We start from the raw sequence: 26,539 nt of genomic DNA, 5'->3' as shown, positions 1-26,539 counted from the left end.
TTGTTGTGTTGGACATAGGGGGCTCACCACTCCCCCATAGTAACCTCAGAAAGCTTTATGCCAGAATGTCTGCAAGAAACTCTTTTACTTTTCCATTCACCATTTGGTTTTGTGTGTGGCTAGAAGGGCTCCATTGACCATGACCTTGCATGAAGCATGGAAGAGAACTGCAGTTGTTACAAGCTTGTGTCCCTGCTATGCCCAATTACTCCTGCGCTGGATGTGAAGACCTGGGTTGCACCTCCTATGAAATCACTATTTGATAAGGCTATGCTCATTCAGCCTCACAATATCTCTGGAGCAGTACTGAAACATCCTAATTTCATGGATGGGAAATTAAAATCTCATTGCTGGAATAACGCACGCGTCATAAAGAATGTGAATGAACGTCTGTATGTTGCTGGGCCATCTTTTAGCCAGCTTTTAGCTACCTAAACGTTAGGCTGCTGCTCAGTAATAGTAGAGTTTTCTTTTAAATGTCGTTTAGTACCCTTATAGCCTCCAAGTAATTTATAATGCTAACGAGGATGGTCCTGGTGATCTCCACAAGCGACTGTGTTTCCCCAGCATCCTTCTCCCTGCGAGGTCAAAGTCGCATGCAAGGTGCAGAGAAGACCATGGCTGGAGAGCAGTGCCTGTGCTGCTGGCATTGCTTTTCCACGGCCTTTTTGTTTAATTTATGAAGGGGAAAAACAGACTCCAGAAAATAGGTTAATCATCAACTGCAAAAATGCAGAGTGAGGTTTGTCTTGCACCCGAGCAGCACTGCGTAATTAGTGTGTGCGAAGCTGTGATTTACATTTGTGAAATGCCTGCTGACTTATTTAACTTTTTTTTTTTCTCATTATTATTGTATAAATATCGAACTGGAAAGATTAATGCATGGATGTTCTTCCCTCAGCAGGGAAAGCACAAGCCTGGTGTGTAAGCACAAGCCTGGCTGTGGTCTCTCTCTCTCTTTTGTTTCTATTTCTTCTTGGGAGAAATGAAACTGCTCATGTGTAGCGTTTGGTTTTGCTTCTGCTTTTGTCCTGGAACAACAGAGGTGACACATTAACCCACTGGAACGTCTCTCAACTCCAGGCCAGCCTGCCTGGCTTTCTCTTCCATCCCTCCTTGGGGAAAAACCTGTTCAGTTCTCCTAGATAACAGGAGCATTGTCCAAATCTGCTACAGGCAGCTTGAATATCACTAATAGGTGTTTTGTTTTGTTTTTTAAAGGTTTTTTCCCCTCTTCTGTGCAGTGGAAAGGTCACACAGCGTGAGCAAGCAATGATGATGTGATGGGGACTAAAACAGACACACTGCTTCTGTGGCACAGGGAGAATTAATTCTTGAGTTAAGAGACTCTCTTTGTGTTCTGGAGAGGTGCTGTACATCAGCAGCTCTTGTTGGAGGAGCCTTGCAAATGTCTTGATACACTCTGTTCACGTTGAGGGGTTCTGTTGTTGGCGGAATGAATTGTGATGGGCTCTCCTCCTGGTGCTGTTCCAGGAGGGATAGCTGCAGTGCATGAGTGCTTCCTCTGTAAACCCCATAAAACTTTCTGTTACCAGGAGTTGGGCAGTAGTGATTTGCTCTCCGTCTCCAGACACATGAATTGCATTCCTGCATCCACGCACAGGATGGATAGTTTCATTAGGCCATTTACGCGAGGTATTAAGTTGTCCCTAATGGGCATTTGAAGTGATGACTCTGGTGGAGGCTTCCTTTTGGGGAGTGACTTCAGGATCATACATTATCAAAGCACTGCTTTAATTCTCAACATCAATTATTAGATGCTTTGTAAATCAGCAGGGACGTAGCTTTGCTGTAAGCATGCATACGCAAGAAGGAAAGCCTGGCACTGGGGCTAATAGGGCAGAATATGGTATTTGCTTGGCATAGAGACTGAGAGAGGGCTCCCAGTGAAGTGTGAGCACCTAATGCAGGCCAGGGTGCATGGACATCCCTAGGAGGGTGGCAGCAATGTTGGAACAGCATCTGGTGTTGCCATGATGTGGCATGAATGCGTTCCTATGTTGGGATGGAGAAGTTCATGTGCAATTTTCTGGTTCTTCGTTGCCTGAAAAAGGGGTTCCAGCTTTGCAATGGATTGCTCTTCCTGCTCAAGCTTTCTGCATCTAACTGTGAGACTCTGGTGTCTTCAATGCAAGGTTTGTGGTTCTGATCTCAGGGGAGCATTTGTGACACTGAACTCACTGGGGACAGCAGTTTGCTGCCTGAAGTATTCACCAGGCTCTGCTGGTGAAGAGCTGCACTCAAAATGCAAACACACGGGGTCTGAAATGGTCAAAATGGGTATGTTTTGAACGGCAAACCACAGCCACTTTGGTGTTCTTGTGGCTTATTGGAAGGGAGGAAATATTTGTGATTGTTTGCTACATAAACAACGTAATTATATATTGCAAAAAAAAAAAAAAAAAAAAAGGAATAAAATGATATTTTGGAGGCACTGTCATTGAATCATAGAATGGCCTGGGTTGAAAAGGACCACAATGCTCATCCAGTTCCAACCCCCTGCTATGTGCAGGGTCGCCAACCAGCAGACCAGGCTGCCCAGAGCCACATCCAGCCTGGCCTTGAATGCCTGCAGGGATGGGGCATCCACAGCCTCCTTGGGCAAGCTGTTCCAGTGTGTCACCACCCTCTGGGTGAAAAACTTCCTCCTCGTATCCAACCTAAACCTCCCCTGTCTCAGTTTAAAACCATTCCCCCTTGTCCTATCACTATCCACCCTCGTAAACAGCCATTCCCCCTCCTGTTTATACGTTCCCTTCAAGTACTGGAGGGCCACAGTGAGGTCATGAAAGGTGTTTAATTTTCTGGCAGTTTTGTGCCTTGTCTTTGTTTCTCACGTGAAGTTGTGCTCCTTCAGGTGCTGATTGAACCATTCCCATGGCAACAGCTGGGGCTGAACCAGGATTAAGGCTTCACTATGGAAAAAGCTGCAGGGACAGAGTAGCTCAGGCCTGGTTTTATGGAGTCACCATGAAGGTCACTGTGACCAACTGGCTTCCAAACAGCTTTTGGCAAACACTGGTGAATCTCAGGTCATGAATATACTATAATGACATTTTTACGTTCAGAACTTGCTGCAAAATTTGATTAGACCCCTTTGGCATTCGTTTTTAAGATGTGCTTTATCACTGATAGAAACCTCGGTGACGTGCAGAGCGTTTGGTGACGTAGCTTTTTGCATTCTTTGGGGCTGCTGGCATTAAACATCCCGGGAGGGCAGCGAGGTTGCACGGCAGCACCTTGCCAGGCTTCAAGGACATCTCAGCTGCAATCTTGGCCAAGCAGAAAGCACAAAGTACCAGCATGTGCCGTTCTCTCAGCAGGTCACTGCGACTCCATCCTCACCGCGTGGCTGACCTGACCACTGTGTGCAGAGGTTGAAGAAATTGAGGAAGACGATGGCTGTAATCACTATAAAGGTGAATGCTTGGCACTTGGATGAAGTTTTCATAAGGAAAATCAGACATAGGTGCTTCTCAGCTGGAAGAGAAGTGAGGATGGGCAGCCTTGAACACCATCTTGGCTGGTTGAGGTCAACCCTGCTTTGTTCCAACACTGAGCTCTCCTGAACTCCTCCAAAGCTTCTCCAGCCTGGAGAAGAGAAGGCTGTGGGGTGACCTCATTGCAGCCTTCCAGTACCTAAAGGGAGCCTACAAACAGGAGGGGAGTCAACTATTTAGAAGGGTAGATAATGGCAGGACAAGGGGAATGGTTTCAAGTTGAAGGAGGGAAGATTTAGGTTGGGTATCAGGGGAAGGTCTTTACTATGAGATGGTGAGGTGCTGGAACAGCTGCCCAGAGAGGCTGTGGATGCTCAGTCCCTGGAGGTGTTCAAGGCCAGGTTGGATGGGGCCCTGGGCAGCCTGGTCTAGTATTAAATGTGGAGGTTAGCAGCCCTGCTTACAGAAGGGGGTTGGAACTTAATGATCCTTGAGGTCCCTTCCAACCCAAGCCATTCTGTGACTATGATAACGCAACCATCCTGTAAGCCTTAAATGAAAGATAAGATGATCTTTAGTAATCTGGTCAGTCCATGTGGAAAATAAGTTGGTTGGCATCTTCCCTCCTCTCCAGGGAGAGGAGAAGCTGCAAGGTCTTCTTGTTGACTTTTAAGGTTGCTAAGGGTTTGCTGGATTGCATTTAATATGGGTGCACAGGGCCAGCTGAGTAGTCAGAGGGCTTCAGAAAAGCAGCTCTTCTAGGGCTTGGAGGGGAATGGAAATGGGGATTGGGAATGTGCTGGAAGATGCAGGCAGATATCAGACCATTGCAGTGTGGTTATTGGAATCTGGCAGGAAGGCCAGCTCTGGTTAGAGGGGGAAGCCGTCCTTCAGACAGAGACCTTAAAAAGACATTGGAAAGAAAAGAAAGAGACAAATACAAGCTTGACTTTATCAAGTGTTATTTGGGAAGGGGTTAAGTGACACGGTTGCCTCATAGAGGAGTGATGAGCTGCTTTCCAGACCAGCGTGATGAGAGGATGTTAGACATCTAGCAAAAACACTTAAATCAGCAGTTGTAGGTAATTTGCACCCAGGAATCCTAAAATAATCAGCTGAAGAGATTGTTAGCCTGCTGTGTTTTGATTTAAATCTTCTTCTGAATACTGGGTAAGTTTCAAAGGACTGGAAGAGTGCTAATAAAACACCACTACTTAGAAATAAAGGCAAGAGGGGTAAGTTGGGTGAAGGCAGTTTGCTGTCAGTGTGGAGCAGAGTGATTTGCAATGCATTTAATGGAGAGTGAAGAAAAAGGGAGTGTCATTTTTGTCATGTAAATGTGATTTAGTGAAGGATTAGTGGTATTGCACAACATGCTGCTGAAAAATTACAGCTCTGAAATAGGTAACTGATACTGATAGCTCAATGGCTGTCAGATGGTTATCACCCAGAAGTGCTGCTTTGGGGGCCTGTGACTGGTGTGCCCAGTGTTCCCATTGCTCATCTAGCTGCTGAAGGAAGGAGTGGCTGCTCCTCCTGATGTCTTTGGGATGAGGAGGGATGGCTGGGTGAGACTTCCCACATCAGAAGTGTTCTCAAGTCAGGCTAGGCAACTTGAACGTCCCTTTTGGCCTTAAATCTTGAAACGCGATGCAAAGCAAATTGCTTCCCTTCTTATTATGAGAGAATGAACCAAAGGGCTGTGAAGACACCTACCAGGAAGGGAAAAGTCCTGATAATGTGCTGAAGCCCAGGGGGAAGCATAGCATTTCTCAGAACGTTGTCTGATTGCTCAGAGCAGAAGCTTCTTGCAGGTTGGGTTGGCTTCAGCTGGAGGGAAAATGAATATGCTATGTGTAATGCTCGTCTGTGCTTACAGAGTGCTTCTATTGAGCTGTCTGCCTCCATCTTGTCTGCATATGGAACTGTCAAATGTGTTCCTTATTCTGCCTGCTGATTGCAAGGAGGAAAGCAAAGCAATGCATCTATGCTGACCGAACACCATGGCTTGTGTTGTGCAGGACCTGGGCTCTCAGCCTGGCAGACATCACATAATGCCCACTAATGTCCTGCTGGGAGCCTGAGCTGTTAGCTCGTCCCCTGTCAAGTTTGCTGTGGGCCTTGCAGGTACTGGGGGAGGCAGCTGACACCCTTCTTTGTACAACCTGATGCAAATCTTGTTGGATTTACGCCTTGAAGAGGCAGGGGATGAGATTCTTTTAATCTCAGAGCCCTTTGTGAAGAGTGGGAATGGGACAAGCAGAAGTCTGCAGGTTGGTAGCTACGGGGCAGGGGTTGCCAGTTGCCATGTCTGCAAATGAAATAGCTGGGAGACTCCAAGCAAGAGAAAGCTTCTTAATGCCGGAGCTTTGTCTTATGACTGTCTCCTTGCAGAGACTGAAGGATGGGAGTGACTTTGTTTGCAGGCAGTTGGCAAACACTCTCACAGAGCGCGGCTGGGTCTCCAATCTTAAGAGGTGCAGCTGGCAGCAAACACCTCGCCTTGAAAAGAGGAATTGTGAGTGTGAAACGGCCGGGGGGGTTGTTTTCAGCTCCCTTTGTGGCCTTTAAGGTTTTAAATCGGAAAAAGTAGAAGCGAAAAGTGGTGGAAGTTGAATTGGTGCAAAGCTGGGGGAAGCAACCACCGGCGAGCAAAGGGAAATGCGTTAGAACACTTGAAGCAGGAGGTGGTGATGAGGCTGAGCTCTGTGCTGGGACTGCTTCCTTTCTGAAGAAATGAAAGCTGTGACACAGCTGTTGGATGGGGTTGATTCAGCGTTTGAAGGGGGTGCTAAAGGGGCAGATCTCCCATGACAGCAGAGAACCCCCCAAAGGCATCACAGCTGTGTTGAAGTCCTTTGAGCTGTCGGACCGATCCTTTAAGGGCACAGAAGAAAGAAGAGAGCTGAGGTGGCAGCGAAACACGGAGCTGTAAGATAAGATGCGTGTCTGAGAGCCCGTGCCTGTATCAATAAATGATCGTGGTAATGAGATCCGACACGGCACACGGCTGCAGAGCTGAGTCCCATGTAGTGCTGCTAGCCCTGCTGCCCTCCAGCTCTCTGTGCTCCCTGTTGTACAACCCTGGCTGCTGTGCTGCATCCTCACCCCGAGCTCCCCTGCTCTTGCAGCAGTGGCTTTGTCATTCGGCACTATTCAGAATGCCCGGGGAATGCTATTTCCCCACTCACCCTCTAGCTACTGCCATCTCTCAGCTGTGCTCAGACGAGGGGCTGTGAACAGGGAAGCTTAACACCTTAACCCTGTTAATTTGTGGTGAATGCAGCCTGAGCTGTCTCTGTGCTGGAACAGATGGGCATATACAGCTGTGCCCGCTGGCTGTGTGCATGAAAGCAGTCATGGTGTGAAGCATTTCAGATGCAGATCCCAAGGATTTCAGGTAGCTATTCCATTAAGGATTTGCACGCTTCATCATATCTTTCTGTTGGAGTTTGGCTTGCTTATACACCAGGCTTTTGGTGACTGCAGCCTTCTGCTGGGGGTTTTAGGAGAGAAAGCATGGAAGGAAGAAGAGGGATCTTCCCTTCATACTCCTATGTAAAGACATAAGGATTGCTTTGAACCAGCTATGGATTCAGAGCCCACATTTGTGCATATATTTAGGAAACCCACGATGGCTCCTTGCACTCAGCACTGGGTGTAAGCCTCTCTAATCTCATCACTTTGCCTTTTTTCCAGCTTGAGTGAGCTCGAAGGCATTCCAAGAAGCCCTCGTGGTCAGCTGTGCATAGGGGCTGAGTGCAGCTGCAAGTGCTGAGCTTTTTGCTGGCAGTTGGAAGGGCAGCAGCCATCCAGCCCTGCAGCAGCCGTTCAGCCCTTCCACATCAACCCATATAGGTGACTCTTAGGACAGACTGCCTTTGCACAGAGGCTGGGGGTTCGTGGCCCCTTGGCCACGTTGCTGACTGCACTCTGTGGCTTAATGCTGGGTTTCATCACCGTGCTGTGAAGCTGAGATCTCATTTCCAGCCAGCTTTGCAAATGAGGAGGAGGAATTAACTTGTTGTGCTGGGGGGGAGGCCTGACTTCAGACAGTTGGTTCAGACCTCGTTTGTGTTGTGCTCTCCTTGTGATCTGTCTGATGGAGCCTCGTTAGCAGCAGGGGATGGCAGGGAGTAAAATTCAGAGGGCGGTTGTGTGAGGAATGAGCTGGAGATGCACTGTTATGTTGAGCCATGCTGGTTCCTGGTTATCATCTTGCTGCTGATCCGAAGCTGGAAGGAGTGGCTGCCACACCAGACAGCTGTGCTGCCATTCAATGAGACCTCGACAGGCTGGAGGGGAACCTCGTGAGATTCAGCAAGGCCAAGTGTACAGTCCTATGGCTGGGGAGGGGGGGATAAGAAGTTATTTCAGCATATGGGGAAAGATATACAGTGCTGTGGGTCATGCAGGTTTGTGGTGGGAAGAACAGCCACTGCTTGGCGTGAATGTTGTTGCCAAGTGTCTCTGTAGTATTTCAGAATGTGCTTATGAACCTTGCAGATAAACTACAAACAAGAATGAGGAGGATGTAGGCTGAATGTGTGTGTGTGTACAGAGCGTGAGGAGATGAAAGGGATGAGAAAGTGAAAGAAGGCACTTCCCACACCTTGAGATAACGTATGCTGAGGGCTGAGTATGGCATAGCATGAGCTCAGAGCAAGAAGCCATGGCACACTGCCCATGCTTTCCTCCAGCACAGCTCTACATTGAACAAGAAATGGCTGCAAAACTGTTTCTCTTGCACTTTGGTCAAGAGCTGAACCTGAACAACTCCATTCACTGATGAGCCTGAAGCAAACCAAGCCTCTCCCAATGTGTTGTCTGTTTTTTCACCCAGGTTGCAGAATAGAATCTTAAAGCTTGTATATTGCCTTCCCTATAGCAATGTACTGGGTAACACGTGGATGGATGTTTGTCACTGAATATACTTTGTTCAGCAGCTGAATGGAATTGGTTCATCAGTGGGAGCAAACAAAACTCATTATTGTTAATGCTCAGTACTTGTCTGGGTAATAATAGAGCTGGTAACATGACTAGTGAGCTGGTAGTGATGCCTGGATGGTGCAAAATGAGCCTCTTTGCTATTAGGGAGAAATCTGGTTGTGTTATAGCACAGTTTTGGGGGCTGAAATCAGACCCATTGCGGTGCTGATTGCTGTCTGATTGCTGTGGGTTTGTTTTGCAGCCTATTAAAATGCCCGCAGAGATTCCTGAGGGCAATGCTGGCTCTCCTCTGCCTTGCTTGGTCGCCTCATCTCTCTTCTCACTTTTTATTGTGAGGTTTCGGTGTGGAGGTGGGATGAGGTTCCCGAGCTCTGTCGTTGATTGCAGCCTGCTGTTTGCTCCCTGAATTGCTGCTGTTGCTCAGTAATAAGGGGGATATCAAAGCTGAATGGTATGATTGCCTCCGAGGGGAAGATTTGATTCTCCTTGCCATGTTCTAACATCTATTTATCATGCTATCCGGACAAGCAAAATGGAGGAAAAAGGAAAGCAGGCTTCATTTCAAGGTGTCCTAACTGAGCAATGACTTCAGGCCGTGTGCTGCTGCCTTCCACGTGCCCTGGGGAGGGTTCCTGTGCTGGGCTCCTGTTTGCTCCATGGGATTTCCAGGGGCTGAGGCTGACAGATAACTTCTCATCCTTCCAGAATAAGAACAGTGGCGAACCTGAGGCCAAGCAGTTCAAAGGAGACGAGGAGGAGGAGACTGTCAGGCACAGGTAATTATTTATTTATTCTGACTTCTCTCTCTTGTGTGTATTGTTCAGGCACAGCCCAGCTGTTTGCTAATTAGGATTTTCCTTGGATTCAAACGTGCAAGTTTTGTTTTGGTGTGAATAACTTGCTGCAAATAGGGGAATGAAGAGGACCCTCTGGCTGGCTTACAGCAGAGTGTTGCAAGGGGATGGTGATGCTCTCAGAGGCACCTGGAGGACAGATGCACTTCAGATTCCCCTCAGTTGGAGAGCCATTTATGGGATCATAGAATCAGAGGTCGGAAGGGATCTCTGGAGATCTTCCAGTCCAACCCCCCTGAATATCTCCAGAGGAGACACCGCCACCCCTCTGGGCATCCTGTTCCAGGGCTCTGTCATTCTCAAAGTAAAAAGTTCTTTCTCATGTTTGTGTGGAACTTTCTCTGTCCCAATTTGTGCACGTTGTGCCCTTGTCCTGTTGGTGGGCACCACTGAAAAGAGCCTGGTCCCACCTCTTGGCCTCCACACTTCAGATGCTGATAAGCATTGATCAGATCCTCCCACTCAGCCTTCTCTTTTTCAGGCTGAACAGCTCAGGGCTCCCAGCCTTTCCCCATCAGGCGATGCTCCAGGCCCCCTCCATCTCTGCAGCCCTCTGCTGGGCTCTCCACAGCAGTTCCCTGTCTGCCTGGAACTGGGGAGCCCAGCACTGGGCCCAGTGCTCCAGATGTGGCTTTACCAGGGCAGAGCAGAGGGCAGGACGGCGTCCCTCACCCTGCTGCCACGCTCTGTGCAATGAATCCCAGGGTCCCACTGGCCTTTTGGGCCATCAGGGCACACTGCTGGCTCATGGTCAACTGCTGGTCAACCAGAACACGCAGGTCCTTCACCACAGAGCTCCTTTCTAGCAGCTCAGCCCCTAACCTGTACTGATATCTCGTTATTCCTCCCCAGCCATAGGACTCCACACTTGCCCTTGCTGAACCTCATCAGGTTCCTCTCTCCCCAGCTGTCATCCTGGCCAGGTTTTGCTGAATAGCAGCACAGGCACACTGCTGTGCTTTCTGCCACTTACACGTGTGTGGTTTGGAAAGTGCAGTTCTTTTCCTGTGAATGGAGGCCTGAGGGCTTTGCAACGTACACGTGGCTGTTTAACTGCAGCTCACCACTGTTCCTTCTTGTCACCAGAAAATGTGAGCACAAAGCTAACCCAGGCAGGGTGCTCCTCCTGTCAGGACCAGCTGACTGCATTTGGTTTCCTGCTGCTACCAATGCTATCAGGTCGACTTTGGAGACAACGGGGTGAGGTTTGCTTAGAACTTTGGGGATGTGAGGTTTTCTCATCGCCGTTTGTCATCACAGCATCTGTGTGCATCAGAGCTTCTGCTGCAGGAACAAGTGGAGCAGGATCTGTGCATCCCTGCCTGCTTTAGGTTCTCCTGCTTCAGGGGATAACGCTCAGCAAAAGCTGCAAGCCTTCCTGAAACTGCCAGCATCAATTTTGTTCTGGGAGAGGTACTCTGGACTGATCATTGAAGCTGAGCTTTTGCTGTAGGCACACCTGGAGGGTTTTGTGCTGGAAGAGCACAAGGTCTGGGCTGTAAGAGGTGTTAAAGATCTTGGAAACGACGATGAATAATGAATCAACAGCTCTTGCTTTCCAGCCCTGCCACTTGATACGCTGCATGGCCTTGTGCTGAGAAGCATCAAGCTAGCAGTGACACTCCTGCACCCAAGCTGGAGGTGTGAATTGGTCACTGTAATCCCCTCCGTAATCCTTTTCTCCACTGGGACTGACTTTTCCCATGGGGACTGCTTCTTTTTAACCACTGCTGAGCATCCTGAAGCGTATCAGAGGCGATGGTGTCATCCCAGATCTTCAGCATCACTGCTGCCAAGCTGGGAGGTCAATTCCTCTCACACGTGCATGTTGGTGAGCTCTCCTCTTGCAGCAAAGCCTTCTGCTCATGGGAGATGCCCTGAAGCTTCAGCGAGTTTACAGAGATTGGAGGTTGCTGGGTACAAACCCTCTTTCCAGTCAGTCTTGTACTGATGCATGATGCAGATGTGGGTGCAGGGCATCCATTATACGTAGGAATAACACCCTTAGGGAAGGCAGCAGCTTTTGGGGCAAAAAGTTCCCTTTCCAGATCAATTTCCCCTCAGGAGTCTGCAGCTCTATCCAACTGTATATTTTGTCAGGATCCCAACGTTGATTTGCAAGGCAAATGAGAGCAAGATCTGCTCTGCAGGAAATGTTTGAATCACAAATTTGGCTGAGACGACTCTTAGGTTTACAACTGAACTCCATCCCATCTAGGGATTTTGTTGCTTTCTGCTTTACTTGCTGAATGCTCTTTTCTCTGTTGTTAAATTGGATGTGTGTTTTTAAGCGGGATGCCAGCGAGCTGCTAACTTGATTTCATCTTAGATTTTCATTTCCTGGTAGTGAAGCTGAGCTTTCTCAACCCTTTGAAAAAGGGAACTGGTCTGCACTAACGCCTTGTGTGCTGGTGATGAAAGGTAAGCTGAGCTAATGTGAGCAACAAGGGCTTCTGGTAGCCTGAGTGTGCCTTCCCTGCTGGCTCTGCTGCTTTCTCAACCTGAAAACCACCACGCACACAACCAAGGGCGGTGAAACCCGTAAGTGATCCTGTGGCCCATATGTAGACTTTGGGTGACCTGGAAGTCATTTCTGCCTTTCTTGAGGGCAGGAACAGCTTTGCCTGCTGCTTCACCTCTCTGCAGCTTGGCTTTAGGGCTGGTTTTCACCCAGCTGAGATGTTGGCGAAGGGCTGAGCCCCCGCTGGGGACTGGACTTCACACCCTGCACTACAGACACAACGGAATATTTTCTTGCTGCCGATGCACCAAAACAGTTTTCAGCAGCTTCCTGTTTTGTTTTTCTGACCTGCTCAAAGCTCCCCAGCCTGGCTTTTTTTTTTTTGTTCCTTGTTTTTATCTTTCATACTGCAAGATACCACCGCAGGAACAAGTGCTGACGAGGCCCTCTGTGAAAAATGCAATCTGCTTGCAGCAATTTCAGCTCTGGGTATCTCTCATCTGCCTCTCAGGGGAGGTTATATCTGTAATTGCTAAGAGCTTGGCTTATTTATTTATTTATTTTACCAGTTGTGCTTAACCCAGTGACCAGGAAATGCCTCCTGCTGTGGAGCAGCCTGCCATCGACTCTGCCTGTTGCAGGGTGTGGGTGGACTTCGGCCCTTCTGCCTGGTTCCTGCAGGAAAAATGAGCTGCTCAGCTCTGAGCTTTGAAGTTCAGCCACAGTTCTGCAAGCAGAGCTCGTCAGGGATGTTAAAAACGTTAGTAAATAGCCAGGGTAGGGCTTGGAGGAGGAGGAGGAGGAGGGGACCCAAGAACCTTTGCTTTAACTAAAAATGAGGCTGCAGCAAAGCTGCTGTTAATCAGCTGTGGGTATTTCAACACACAGTCATCCTTTCAAATTACAACTCCGTGTAGTGCTGCATGCAGAGGTGAAGTGGTAGGAGGAGGAGGGGGAGGCAGGTCTGGGAAATGTGGGCTCTCCCTTTCTATGGGAAGAATGTCATGGGGCAGATCAGTCCCTTTTTTTTTAAGGCTTTTTCTTCCAGTTTTGGCACAAAAAACACAGCAGTGAGTGTGCTTGGTGCTGGGCTTGGCCTGGCAGGGCAGCAAGGTAGGAGCATGGATAACCACTGTGCAGAGCTTCCATACGTCCTGTGGTATGGAGAGAGTAAAAAATAATAAGAGTATGGGTGAAAGCAGATGTTTGTGTAGGCTAAGCTTGACATGTGTGTGACGACGTGGTGTTATTGATAGAAATCTGCACGGGCAGCCAAACCTGTGACTTGGGCTGGTGTGGATGCTGTGTGGTGAGTCAGGCTCTGTCGTCACTGTGTGTCACCGCAGGATCGAGCCCTTCTCCTGCAGCAGGAAAGTACAGGGCAGGATGTGGCCAGGGGTGAAGCTGGAGCCTCTCACCTCATGCTCAGTGCTGGAGAAGGAAGAAGTGCAGAGCTGCAGAGCTTGGCACTGTTTTGAGGCCAACAAAAGGAATGTCAGCATCCTGTAATCATCCAGGTGCTCCCAAAATACCTTCAGGACCTCTTTGTGTCTTGAGCCTCAAGGATGGCAGATTGTTCCTGACCTTCCACCAGCTAAAGGAGCTGGAGAAACCCCATAAAGTGTGGGCAAAGCTCTTGTGCCAGCTGCAGGGCCCATCACCAAGCTCCTGGTGCTGAGTCCCGTGCTGCAGCTTTGAGTGTAGGTTTCCTCCTCATCACATTTACTAATTTACTGCCTGGAAAATGCTCATGTGCCTTCGAAAGCTGCGTGGGAAGCCAGACAGCCCCGTGGCACCTGCCTGCATTTGAAGTGTTTTGCAGCTCTCCTCCTGCAGCAGCTGGAGATACGTCCCCGAGAAGCAAGTCCTGAGAAACCAGCTATTGGGGGCTTGGAGAGAAGTGCTTGTTTTTTGGCATTCCTCGAGTGCCTCTCAGCAGCCAGTCAAGGAGGAGGATGTGCTCCGACACGCTCAGCTATTTGAGTAGGAGCAGCACACCAGGTGGGTGCTGGTGGGAACCACTGCTCTCTGCCTCTGCTTGTTGCTCGTTCCTTTTGTGCCCCAGGTGAGGAATCCAGGGACAGAGGGAACAGCTTCACACCATTATCAAACAACAGCTTTGGACTTCTCTGTTGTGTCCTGCGGAGATGCCTCGATCCTGCTGCAGGATGCTTTAGGGGAGCCTTCGCCAAACGCTTGGGGCATGGGAATGGTTTCTTGGTTTCTAACTTGGAGGAGATGCAGGTTGTCTTGCAGATTGCCAGAAAGGTCACCATGCACAAAGGGGCAGCCTGGAGATGTATGGATCTTGCTATGAGCTAGCCCAGCTGCAGGGAAGCTCCCAGGCAGGCTGCAGCAGGAGGGGATGCTCCCAGATACCAAGGAACAGATGTCAAAGCAGTCTGTGGGAATGGAGAGTGCAGAAAAGGGTTTGTGAGATGAAATCTGTACCAGGATGGATGAGTGCTGCACATCAAACCTTGTAGTGCCCCCAGAGGGTGACAGTGCTGTGGCACATGGAGCACGGGACGGTCCCCCCAAATCACCACTTCTTCAAGGATTTGGGACCTCACCTGTGTCTTCTGTAGCAGTACCTTCTCGACATGTTCAAACAGTGCTTCCTAGGACCACCCAGCAGTAAGTGGAATTTGGAGAAGCTGAGAAATGAAATGAAATTCTTGCCATGCTTGCTCTTGAAAGGACGAAGTGGAAATTGTTGTCAAGGCTGTGTGGTCTCAAGCAAGTTGGAGTGGTTGTCAAAAGAGAGTAGAAGGCTCTGGAGCAGCTTGAGAAGGTCGAAGGTCAACAAATTGTCCATACAGATGGTGTTTCTCCAGGACTTCAGAAGAAAATAACCCAAACCAGCCAAGGTGGGGGTGGGAGCACTTCCCTAAACTGCTTCCAGAGAATGAGAAGTCTCTTTTGGGGAATCTGGGTGTTAGGAGTGGCTTCTTTTTTGCTGGTAGGTTGGTTGCAGCAGAGGGAGCATCCTCACAAGTGGCAGGTCATCAGCATGTGAGTGCTTCACCGCCAGACCGAAGAAGTCTTCTTATCAGTTAAAAGCAGTGTTTGCTCCATAAAACCCTTGAGGCTGAAGGAGTTGAGCCTTTGAAATAACTTTGAAGTCAGCTTTGAGTGTCCTGCTTTGCATCGAGATAAGTCTTTGCATTCTATGCATACCCTGCATGCCCTGCCGCTTCCAACACTCCTGCTTCAAGGAAAAGCTGATGTCCCTCCTTCTTCCCAGGAATAATTAAGGTTGGAAAAGACCTCTGAGGTCACCAAATCCAACCCCAGCCCACCCCTCCGTGCCCGCTGACCACATCCCTCAGTGCCACATCTCCATGGCTCTGGAACACCTCCAGGGATGGTGATTCCACCACTTCCCTTGGCAGCTGTGCCACTGCATCACCACTCTTTTGGAGAGGAAATTGTCCCTGGTATCCAGCCTGAACCTCCTCTGGCACAATGTGAGACCATCACCTCTCGTTCTATCGCACCCATGTTGACCCCCACCTCACCACAGCCTCCTCTCGGGCAGCTGTAGAGAGTGATGAGGTGTCACCTGAGCCTCTTCTCCACGCTGAACAACCCCAGCTCTCTCAGCTCTCAGCCACTTCCCATCACACTTGTGCTCCAAACCCTTCAGTGAACCATAACGGGAGGTGGATTTGAGGCATTCCTGAATCTGAAACAGGGAATCTGCCACCACCATTGGGCTTCGAGGAGGCACCGAGAGCTTTGTGCATCTCTTCCCTTTGCAAGCCCTGCAGTTCCCCTGAAGCTTATGCTATCCCAGCAAGCCTGGTGCTTGCTGGTCCTGAGTGAGGATGCAGGATGCTGTGTTTTCTACGTGGGGTGCTGTGTTCCTTCCCATCCAAGCCATTCTAGCTGTAGCGTTGCTCCCTGCAAGTTGTTCTTTCTAACCTGCCTGCTGTGCGCTCGTTCTGCACAGAGCCTGTTGTTAACTCTGTTTTCTTTGTTGTCGTGGGAACTTTGATAATTTGAGAAGCATGCTGGGCTGTCTCTGTGGAACGCAGCGCTGGAAGAACTGCTGACACCCGAACTTTATTTAACCCATTCCGTGGAAGGCCAGCAACGTTGTCTCAAATATGTATTTTTAACCCTTGCCTGCCTTCCTTTGGATTGTTAGGGGTATAGCACTAGCTCCTCATCCATCTGCCCATTTTCAGAGATGCAGAGAAAAATGGGGAGACCACATTGAAATGGGGAGACCAAGGCAACAGCTTCTGCTGCTGGGGAGCATAGCACTGCTGGGTTCACGCATGCCAAAACCCCCAAGGAGCAACCACAGGCGTGCTGGGTGCCAACCATTACTGGAGGCAGGTGTGAGAGCTCCTCCTGCATCGTGCCTTAATTAAAGGGATCGATCCGTGTTTGCCTTCTCCTGCAATTGGGCATGGCTTTAATAAGGATCTGAAAGCACCAGGGGGGAACTTGGCGGGTGCAGGGGGATCTGGGTGCAGCACTTCTGCTCTCCACCCCTGCAAGCGGCTGCTTCCCTTCTGCTCTGCTGCTGCTGGCGAGTTATGCATTATGCTTCCCTCCCCCCCCCTCTTTTTATAATCTCATGGATAAATCTCCAGTGAGCACGAGCAGTACTGGGCAGTGAGGCTTCGGTGTGGGCTGAGCAGCCACCAGCATGTGTGCAAAATGGTGGGTGTGAAATACCGCCTTTCAAGGTGTAGTGCTAACGTCTTGCTGAGCTGAGAACAGCGAGCTTAGCTCGTAGCTCTTTTGTTTTAGGCTCTCTGACCTTAGGGGAGGCTGTGTTTGGTTCCCATTCAGCTGCAAGGAAATCCTTCGTGTATATGAGCTAAAACAAGCAGAAAGTGTGGGAGAGGTTGCAAGTTTGCATTCTGCAGGGTCTGATGTTGTCACTTGGTATGATAAATCCTCCCCAGTGAGCAGGAGGCACCCTGTGGCCAGATGGCCAACATCACTGCCTGACATCCCATCACCTCCAGGGTGAGTTAGCTGCTTCTCTCCCTCCTTAACAACTCAGTCCTGCTGACTGGAGCCTGTAAAACCAAGGAATAATGAGGATTTCTGTATGCCACTCCATCACCCAAGATCATAGTCTCTCTCCAGGGGTAGGTCACCCACCACCTCACTGGACAGCCTGTTTCAGTGTCTCACCACTCCTATTGTAAAAGCCTCTTTCCTTATATCCAGTCTATATCCCCCTCTTTTGGTTTGAAACCGTTTCCCCTCGTCCCATTAAAACAAATCAGTCGTCAAAGGCCTTAGTGAAGTCCAAATGGATGACATCAGTGGCTCTTCCCTTGTCCATTGATGCAGTATGCATCATGGAAGACCATTAGGACTTCTGTCAGAGTTCCCAAAAAGAACCACCGTGCTGGCTGGAGAGTGATGGCAGTCCAGGTTAATGTGATAAATGCCTTCTCCTAGGGCAGTTTTACATAGAAATACCCATAACACTGCACAATGCAAGGCGACTGCTTCCTCCTTCCTTTCACCAGTGCTGGGGAAACCTGGGCTATTGTGGCTTATGTTGATGTGAAGGATTGGGCAACCTGGGCTTGACACATGAGGAATTTCTGCAATGTCCTAACCTGCCTGGTCCTGCTTCCCAGTGTGCTGGTTGCATTTCTCTGAGTTACATCTTGCAGAGGGACTGCGAGAACAGAATGTGAAGCGGTGGGGAGCTGACACCAGAGGGACAACTGTACTCATGTTGGAGGACTTGATGGTCTTTGTGGGTCCATCCCAACAGAGAATATTCTATGACTGGGCCAGGGGAGGTTCAGGTTGGATATTAAGAAATAATTTCTTTTCCAAAAGAGTGTGGTCATGTGTTGGCACAGCTGCCCAGGGAGGTGGTGGGGTCACCATCCCTGGAGCTGTCCATGGAATGTGGAGATGTGGCACTGAGGAATGTGGTCGTTGGGCATGGAGGGGTGGGCTGGAGTTGAACTTGGGGATCTGAGAGCTCTTTTGCAACCTTAATGATTTTATGATTCTATGAAACCATGGCAAAGCTAAATTTGCAGAGGGCACAGCTGCGTGAACCCACTGCTGTGAGCAACCCATAAACTCCAACCACATCTCCCCACCACCTCTGGGTCAGACCCTTTGTGTGCAGGTGGAGCTCGTAGGGAGCTGGCAAGCAGGGTTTGCTCAGTGCAGGATGCTGGAAAGGTGTTGAGATGAAATGAATGTCACTGCAGAGCCCAGCAATAGCACCTGGCAAGGTAGGAATGAGGCAGAAAGAAAACCAATGTGTTGCCTCTGGGTATGGTGGCAGAGCAAATGACAAAGGTTTGCCCTTTGTGGAAATTTGTAGGATGTGCAGCTTAAATCCTTGCATTTGTGTGTTCTGAAATAGCTCTGTTAAATGTCAGTCACCTCAGGCACCAGCCTTAAATGATATTTCAACAAAGAAACAGACAAGTGCCTGATTGTTTATCCATCCTTATAGTCTAGCAGGGAAGTGACCCAGGTGTAAAAAGAACAACCTTTAGAAGGGGCAGAATTAGCATCTGAATACAGGGGAGGTATATGCAGTGAGGAAATGGTTGGGTTGTGTTTTGTGCTATCTGGGGGAGCTTCTGGGTCACCATCACCTCCACTGCACAGAAACCTCCATTCCTCCCCTTGCAGCTCCTTTGCCCTCATTGTGGCATGCCAAGAAGCATCTGGTGACCAGTTAACCTCTTGTACTCAGAAACACTCTTGTCCCATCCTTCCCATGTTGAGATTTCTGTGTCTGGTCATGGCTGGTCTCTGGCTAGCATGCACATCTCATTACTCTATACTTCTTTCCCAGGGAGCTCGTACTGCGAAACTATGACCCTGAAGATGAAGAGCTGAAGAAGAGGAAATTGCCTCCGGCCAAGCCAGCCTCAGGTGGGTGAGAGCAGGAGCCTGGGAGTTGAAATGAGGGAGGAGCAGAGCAACAGCACTTCCCATGATGGTGCTGATGCCTCAGCTGGGGTGAGAGCATGCAGAGCCCTTTGCAGGTGTGCACTGTAGAGGTGCACTTTAACTCTCCATAGAGATGGAGACATTCAAGATCAAGCAGGACAGGGCTCTGAGCAGTCTGGTCTAGCTGTAGGTGTTCCTGTTGGTTGCAGAGAATTTGAACTAGATGACCTTTAGAGGTCCCTTCCAACTCAAACGTTTCTATGGTCTGATCCCCTCCCACTGCTGAGCATTCCTCCCACCAGCACTCGTGGTGCTGTGGGCATATGAAACAGCACAGTGCTCTGCATCCAGCCAGCCTGTTGCAAAATGAATGAATTATACCTTTCCTTTCCAAAGTCAGATGGCTGGGAAACCTCTGTGCTCCTGGGATGTAACTCCAGCCCCAGGTGGAAGAGTCACCAGGAGATATTCTGGTTGCAGCTGTTGACTTCAGATTCTGGGAGATGTGTCTGCATGCCCAAGACGTGTTGGGAGAGAGAGTGGTGCTTGCAGGCTCTGTTGCTTCATCATCCCCATGGGGTTGCACACCCTGCATTGCACAAGTGGGGTGTGTGTCTGAGCACACACAGTCCAGCCCAAATGAGAAGGCAGATGCTCAGAAGAGCCAGGCTCTCCCTGCACGATTCTCAAGGAGATTGGGGCTGTTTTGTTTGAATTACCTTTAAACAAATATTAGTCATGAGTCTAAGGGCGTTTGATCTGTTGTTTCCTAGCACTGAACTGCTGCACAGCTTTGAGAAGGGAGGCAAAGGGTAGGAGTTCCCTTGATCTTGAGATATTAAGTCCTCCTGGAATATCTCTCTTTAAAATTGCCCTGAATAAAAAGACTGTCTTTGGCAGTGATCTGCTAGGTAGGAATGCTGACACTGCGCTTTCTTTATCCTTTTGTTAAAGTTTCAAACTTCTTCAGCTCTTCCCCTGTGTGTGGGTTGGAATTGGAACAGCTGTTATGACTCTTTCCAGTAAAACCCATGTTCTGTGCCAGCCTGTTTGGGGCTATAGTGCTGCTCCTGTGACTGGAGTAACCTTGGGCACTTTGGCAGGGAAGAGGACAGGAAATAGGTGCCAAAATGGGTTCACGTTGGCTATCCATTGGGCATATGCTGGAGCAGGATTTTGTTCAACCCTGATGGATGTGCCCTATCCCTGGTGGCCACGCTATTGCTGTGCACAGAGCTGGAACTGATGGATGGAATGCTGTTGTCAGTGCATGCTTTGCCATTAGCTCCCCAGTATCTGGAGGCATTTGCGTAAGGGCTGAGCTGGAGCTTGGTCACTTCTGGAGCATGGTTTAGTGCCGTGGCCTCATAAATGAGTCACAGTGAGTCAAATTGCAACTTAAAGTCCTATGGACATGCAAAGTGGCAGGTGAATGCAGCCCTTGTCAACATGGGACTTGAACCTAATGGACTTCCTGCTGCTGTTTGTTATGTTTAATTCTTAGTTTTGCATTGTTTTCAGATTATTTTTAGAAGTCTCTGGAAGAGTTTGGGTGGTGAAGTGTGCACCCATGTGGATTCACATGTGGGTACTGCGTTATTAAGGTGATGCTGTTCAAATTGGGCTTTTACAAAAGCTTTTCCAAAGGGCTCTGGTGGGTCTCCCCATGCCTTGTCCCCTTGGTGTCCCGCTGTGCTGATGCTGATCCTGTTTCTCCATCTAGTGGAAGACAAGGTGAAGGACCAGCTGGAGGCAGCTAAGCCAGAGCCCATCATCGATGAAGTGGTACGTATAGAGAGCGGCTCTGTGCTGGACAATCATCTCTGCATTGCTTCCAGCTCTCACGGGATGTCTCCTCTTCTTCCCTAGGATCTGACAAACCTGGCCCCCAGGAAGCCGGACTGGTGAGTGTCTGCTGAGCTCTGCTCCTGGGAAAGGAGTGTTTGCATCACCAGTGTGTTGCCGTCACCTGGAGGTTGTCCAAATTGGGCTAGAAGTGTGAGAAATGGGAAACCCGTTGAGGGAAACACGAGGCATGGGACTGTTGTCTCCTTTCATTGTTTACAAGTGGCTCTGCTGGTCCCTTTGGAGTACTTGTCAGCACGGTGGCTTCAGTGCCAGGCTCATCATGTTGGTTTGCCCATGAGCTGTGTTGTTTTGCTCTGTTCCATGATGTTCATAGGAGAGCAAAGGAGTTTCTTTCCTGCTAGGAAAAGTGTAACATGGCCGTGCTCACAACTGCCTGGGGGCAAGGATGTGTTCTCATGTCATCATTTTCCTCCCTAGGGATTTAAAACGAGACGTAGCCAAGAAGATGGAGAAGCTGGAGAAGAGGACTCAGAGAGCCATCGCTGAACTGATCCGTGCGTGGTGGTGCCATGGGGGTGGTGTATGGGGTCACTAATTGTCCTGGAGGAATTACATACGCACAATTCTTGCTGGGAGCTCAGTGCCTTACCGTTGGGCAGGGAAGAGCTGGTGAAGCTTCATTCCCTTCCCAAGGGGGAAGGTTTGCATGATAAGGAAGAATGGTTTGCAGGCATAGGGGCTGCAGTTCAGCTTTTCTATCAGTACAGGGGGCATATTGCTAAGTAACTGCTGTTTCTCACTTGCAGGAGAGCGCTTGAAAGGGCAGGAGGAGGAGTTGGCGGCAGCTGTTGGGTCAGCAAAGCAGGATGGAAGTGACTCTGACTGATTTGCTCCATCTGGGTATGGGCTCTGCCAGCAACACCAATCCCATCACTGTCAGGTAGAGGAGCCTCGCTGCTGACCAATACTTTGCCAGGAGCCTATGAGTCGTGGAGGAAAGGCGCAGATCTGAGGAGCAGTGCTTCCCTCTCTGAGACTGTGGCTGGTGGATAAAGCACGTTTCACAGACCACTTTTTAGGACCATGAAGGGTTGATGGGAGTGGGATAGACGTACACTTTGCCTTGAACTTGGCAGGAGTTGGAGGAGGCAAGATGTGGGCAAAAGGGCAAAGTGTCAAAGAACGTACATCCAGGAAACTCTCCTCTCACTTGCTTGGTTAAGAGATCCCCACACAGCCAACAGTGTCCCTTAAGGGCACTGCTCTTTGTCAGGGTGCTCCTTTCTGCAGAAAACTGATGTCACTGTTACAGAGAACGACAGGGTCTCTTGCTCTGGAGAACATCTGCTCAATGGTTGGGAACCTTTCCCTCGTGATCACACCCAGCATGTACAGAGTGACTCTCCTGGAAGTGCTGTGTGCTCAGGACCTGTTGGCTGCTCTGGGCTGGGAGAAGTGTCCAACTGAGAGGCTGATGTGTGTTTTTTGTTTGCTGAAGCTTCCAGACCCTCCAGGCTGTGCAACGTGCACCATTCCTCTGGATGTTTTATAATTGACAAAGTTTGTTGTAACAAATATTTTCATAATAAAATTATTCCACCGTGGAGGAAGCTGTTGCTTGGTCTGTTTGCAGAGGTCTGTGCAGAGGCAGCTCACTTCATGTTCTTCGTATCTGTGGTGACTTCAGACCGTTTGCTGGTCCCTGTTTGCCCCCGGGATGGGGACCAGCTTCAGTTGGTGTAAGTTTAGGGTGGCTGAGCTGTACCTCTTGCTCCTTGGAACTGCTGGGTCTAAGCTGTGCTGTGGATCCTGCACCTCTGGGTGACACCAGCCCTGTGCTGGTGGCTCTTGGCAGCAGGGAGCTTGGACATGTTGCAGGTTGGGTGCCCAACAATGTGCGTTCCTGAGCTGTACTGTATTTGGTTGAAAAGCCTTCTTTGCCTGAGGTGGAACATCTGGTGTGTACAGCCTTGATGGCAATATTTAGAGAAGAGTTAACCTGTGATAAAAATAGCTGTCTCTGTTAATGCATGCATCCTGCTGCTTTTAAAAGCCTGTTGAAAAGAGCTGCTGGGGGGAGAGGTCCTTAACGCGACTCCTGGCCTGAGTGGGCAGCAGTAGCCTGTGAGAGATGGGAATTGCATTTCTTACCACGATTGTTGTGGGTTAAACCAGGCCCTTGCACATGACAAGGTTATCCCCTGCTCCATTTCCAGATGGATGGACAAGTGAGCCTAACAAGGAGACAAATGATGTGCTCAGTCTGTGGAGTGAGATCTGTACCCCCCTGGGCCAGAAGGCACCCAGTGGTCTCCAACATTGGTGTGTGGCTGTGGGCTCCTTGTTCAACTCCAGCTCTGGGAAGCTGAAGCCCAACCACCTTCCCATGGGATGTTTTTAGGTCATTTTTATTGCTTTGTCCCATTTCTTCCTTGGCAGGAGACAGCCTTAGTGCCTCTCATGCCTCTGCCCAGACTCTTTCTGGCCAGAAATCCCAGAAGGTCTCCACCAATGTGAAGGTGTTGCTTAGTTATGCCAGATGAACAGCTGCTGGAGTTCAAGGACTGTTCGGACAATGCTCTCAGACATAGGGTTTGGGGTGGTCCTGTCTGGAGCCAGAGGTTGGACTCGGTGGTCCTTAAGGATCCCTTCCAGCTCTGGATATTCTGTGATTCTGTGAAAAATGGGGGTGGATACACTGATGTGGGGCCATGCTTGGCATGGGACAGAGCATGTGGTGATGCTTCTTGGAGCATGACCTGCTTGAAAAAGAACAGAACCCACCAACTTCTGACAGTGATGTCTTCTCCATCCTCAAAGCAGAGCTGTCTGCTATGCTCATGACCTTCCCTGGTGATGAACAAGATGAGTGTTTAATGGTAGCTCTACCATCTGTGTGTATTTGTGGTTATCAGTTACCGTGGCCACCATGTATTTGTAATGTGCAGTTGTTCATTGGGGAGGAAACAGGAGTGTGATCCCACATCCCCCATGGAGCCACAGCCTCTTCTCCATGAGATGCCCTGTAGATGTCAGCAAATCTCCGTGCACAGAGCTGCACTGCATCCCAGCTGTTCCCAGCTGCTGGACTGTGTACGCAGGATCCCAGTGGCCTATGCTTTGCAACACATGTCCAAGGACCTGGAAAGAGGAATAGGGAACAGTCCTCTGCTTTGCAGTGCTGTACAGCAGAAGTTTTTTTCCTTGCTGACTTAAAAGGGACATAAATTCCCTGTAAGCTCTAGGCAAACCTGTGCACTGTATGATGGCAGAAGTGCCCTTCTGGCTCTTCTCCTGCAGGAGGAAAGGCATTTCTTGAGCTCATTTGAAGTAGTTATTTCCCCCCTGCAACAAAATGAAAGCAATTAAAAGCTGCTTTTCAGGTCAAAGGTGTTCTCCAAAGGATTGTTTCTCTTTCAGCTCTCAGTGAAAATGACATTTGGAAATGAAAATTCGAAACCTTTTCTTCTAGGAAAAGGCAAAACCAAACATTTTCCCTTGAACTTTCTGCTTCTATTCCTGGCTCAAAGGATGCAAGGATCAAGCCCAGACTCCTGGGCTTGGAGATGGGGCTGGGATGAAGGGGAGGCTGGATGCCAATTGGACGACGTGAATCATGGACACCAAACCTGCACGTGGGAGCTGGGACCTCATCCCACTGCTCACTGCTGGAGATACTGGCTCTTTGAAGGCCTATCCAGCCATGCTGCATTGCTTCTGCCTTCTTCAGGCTTGAGCACGTCTGTCCTCAGTCAATCTTTCCCAAATAGGTAGGGATCTGCTGTCATGGCAAGAGAACACTACACAACCCTGACCTCCTTTGGGGTGGGAGTGTTGCAGCTTGCAGCAGTTTCATCAAATAGCTTCAGGATGAGGTTCAGGAGCCCAATTTCTGACAGATGTCTACACCTGAATGATATTTATTTCTAACTCATAACTCATGCTGGTGAAGTAATTACATGGGGAGACGTGAGAGAAGAATAAATCTTGAAACCCTTGAGCTGGATCTAATAACGTAGTCCGTTGTCCCATGTGCTATCTATAGAGGTTGGAGACGTAGCAGGGGATAGAGGCATGATGAAAAATAGTCTTAGAAAAGCTGATACCAACCAGCTCTGGGTATGTTTGTAGAAAATGGAAAAACATATGCTGAGAATACCCCCCAAGGAAAATCAAAGACTATTAAAAAAGAAGAAGAAAGCAAAGAAATGAGTCCCAGGAATTTTGCTTGGTTTTTAGTGGCAGTTTGGTCTCTTTCTATAAAAGCAGAAAATTGACCAGTGTACCTCTTGGAGTCAAGTGGCATCCATCTCAACATGTGCCTGTGACTGGCCTGGAGGAAAACAGGCTTTCTGAACTGGGGATGCTGAAAGAGGAAGAAAAAAAAAAGGCTTTCGTAGCATCCCAGAGCTGGAGTTGGACACATATGTTATTGCAATGAAATACAGCCACCCAGGCACTTCCCGCTAGCAGGCTATCTCAATTACGACTTAATATTTTGTAGGCCATATATCTTTGTATGTATTCATGAAAAACAAAGGACTAAGCCCTGAGTGCAGATGGAGCTGGGGGGAAGGCGTCGTGAGAGTGGGGTTCTTTGGAGGCTGCTCCTCGTAGGCCAGTGCTGGTTTGAACGTTGGCAGCCTGCACTGGTTGTGTGCTCCCCCAGTGCCAGCCCAAAGCAAAGATCCCCTGGTGGGTGTCCATCCTGTGGGGTCCTAATTCTCCATTAGTTTTGCTTGTTCTTGCAGGGAATTGTGTTTTGTGATTTTTTTTTTTCCCAAGATGGATTTTTGACCATTAAAGCTGGCCGCATTGGAAGATGCCTCACTAATTATTTGTAGTTTTTGGTGCGTTATTCTATATCTATATATTTGTGTTAGTACATATATGTTTGCTCTTCTTTTTTGCAAGAGTTTTATTGGCCTTAGTAGCAGGCCCAGGTCTCAGGACAAGACTTGGACCTTGGGCTTGGAGAGGCTTGAGCTTGTCTTAGTTGCGCTCTATGAAATTCATAGAATCATAGAATTTCCTAGAACGGATTAGAAGGTACCTTAACGCCCGTCCAGTTCTAACACCCCTAGAAATCTGTCTCTTCTCTCACCAGCCCCACTCCTTGTATCTGCTTTGGTTTTGTGTTACATCTGTCCCTGTTTCTCTTTTGGCCTCTTCTTGTGATCTTGGTTGACCCTCAAGGACTCAATGCATCTTCCCCCCAGCACGCCTTGGGCAGTGCATGTGGGAATGTTTGGAGGCAGAAGGAGTCCCACCATGTGCAACCAGCAACGCCATGGCTGGGGAAGCTCTTCTGGTGGCTTGTTTCCCAAACATGATCCCACCACACAGCTTGTACTTACATGGTTTTCCTCTTGGTGACTTCTGCCTCCAGCCTTGCTCCATGAAGGTCTTGGAGGTTATATTTTCATGCAAGAAGGTTCAAGGCATGATTTTGAGATGTAGTTTGGAGGAGACTATGCCTCTGATCAGCAGGTGAGAGTTTCCAACCTGCTCATGGGCCCATCCTCTGATACAACCCAAGTCCAGAAGTGCTGCCTGCGGAAAGCAGACTTGTGGCCAAGGTCTGGAGACGATCATGCGCTCTGAGACCAAACGCCTTGCATCTTCTTTAACAGTATGCACCAAAATGTGCAAAATTTAATGCTTCCAGGACATGACGCTGCTGTAGGTAGATCATACCATAACCTGAACGTGCCCTGCAGTGTGCACTACTGTAGGAACGTCTCCCACAGCGGTGGTATTGCTCAGAACATTGCATTTGGTGTCCCGTGCACTGGCTGCACTGTGCAAAACTTGGGATTTGCTGTGAAAATTTGCTTGTGAAGTGCCTGTGGCTTGTGGGTCGTTTCAGATGTCACATTTCTGCCCTATTCTTTCAGCAGGAGCCTGTTTGCAAATAAACTGTGAATATTTATGGGCGGATTTTCAAATGAGTCTGGGATCGTTCGGAAGCAGTCGCTCATGGCTGAATAATAGAAGTCAGTAGGAAACAAGAGGTTTTTTTTTCCCTGTTTTGTGGGAAATCTCATGATTTTGGATTCTTTCCCCCAAACCAAACCAAATTCAAAGCTCTCCGC

General features: G+C 49.1%; 1 protein-coding gene and 1 non-coding gene across 7 annotated transcripts in view; both read left to right on the top strand.

Moving 5' to 3' along the window:
* The window catches only part of CCDC12 (coiled-coil domain containing 12), a 33,465-nt gene extending 11,417 nt beyond the window's left edge, over positions 1-22,048 (top strand). The window contains exons 1-8 of one of the 6 annotated variants that reach the window (XM_046921206.1): positions 2,817-3,053; positions 3,345-3,440; positions 9,117-9,187; positions 18,538-18,617; positions 20,359-20,420; positions 20,505-20,539; positions 20,922-20,998; positions 21,251-22,048. In XM_046921206.1, the coding sequence (XP_046777162.1) occupies positions 3,420-3,440; positions 9,117-9,187; positions 18,538-18,617; positions 20,359-20,420; positions 20,505-20,539; positions 20,922-20,998; positions 21,251-21,330 (426 nt within the window). In that variant the 5' untranslated portion in view covers positions 2,817-3,053; positions 3,345-3,419 and the 3' untranslated portion in view covers positions 21,331-22,048. Of the gene's footprint in view, positions 1-2,816; positions 3,054-3,226; positions 3,441-3,869; positions 5,735-9,116; positions 9,188-12,130; positions 13,792-18,537; positions 18,618-20,358; positions 20,421-20,504; positions 20,540-20,921; positions 20,999-21,250 lie in introns of those variants that run through there. The other 5 variants (XM_046921195.1, XM_046921183.1, NM_001006353.2 and 2 more) reach the window with 5 other exon arrangements.
* On the top strand, positions 8,708-8,781 carry MIR1706 (microRNA 1706). Its single transcript, NR_035200.1, has one exon. It is a non-coding gene; the product is annotated as a microRNA 1706 (primary transcript).
* Positions 22,049-26,539: the final 4,491 nt, after the last annotated feature.

The sequence above is a fragment of the Gallus gallus genome, chromosome 2, assembly GCF_016699485.2.
Source record: "Gallus gallus isolate bGalGal1 chromosome 2, bGalGal1.mat.broiler.GRCg7b, whole genome shotgun sequence".
Taxonomy (NCBI): domain Eukaryota; kingdom Metazoa; phylum Chordata; class Aves; order Galliformes; family Phasianidae; genus Gallus; species Gallus gallus.
Note: the sequence above shows the minus strand (reverse complement) of the source record. Positions and strands in the feature narration are given on the sequence as shown.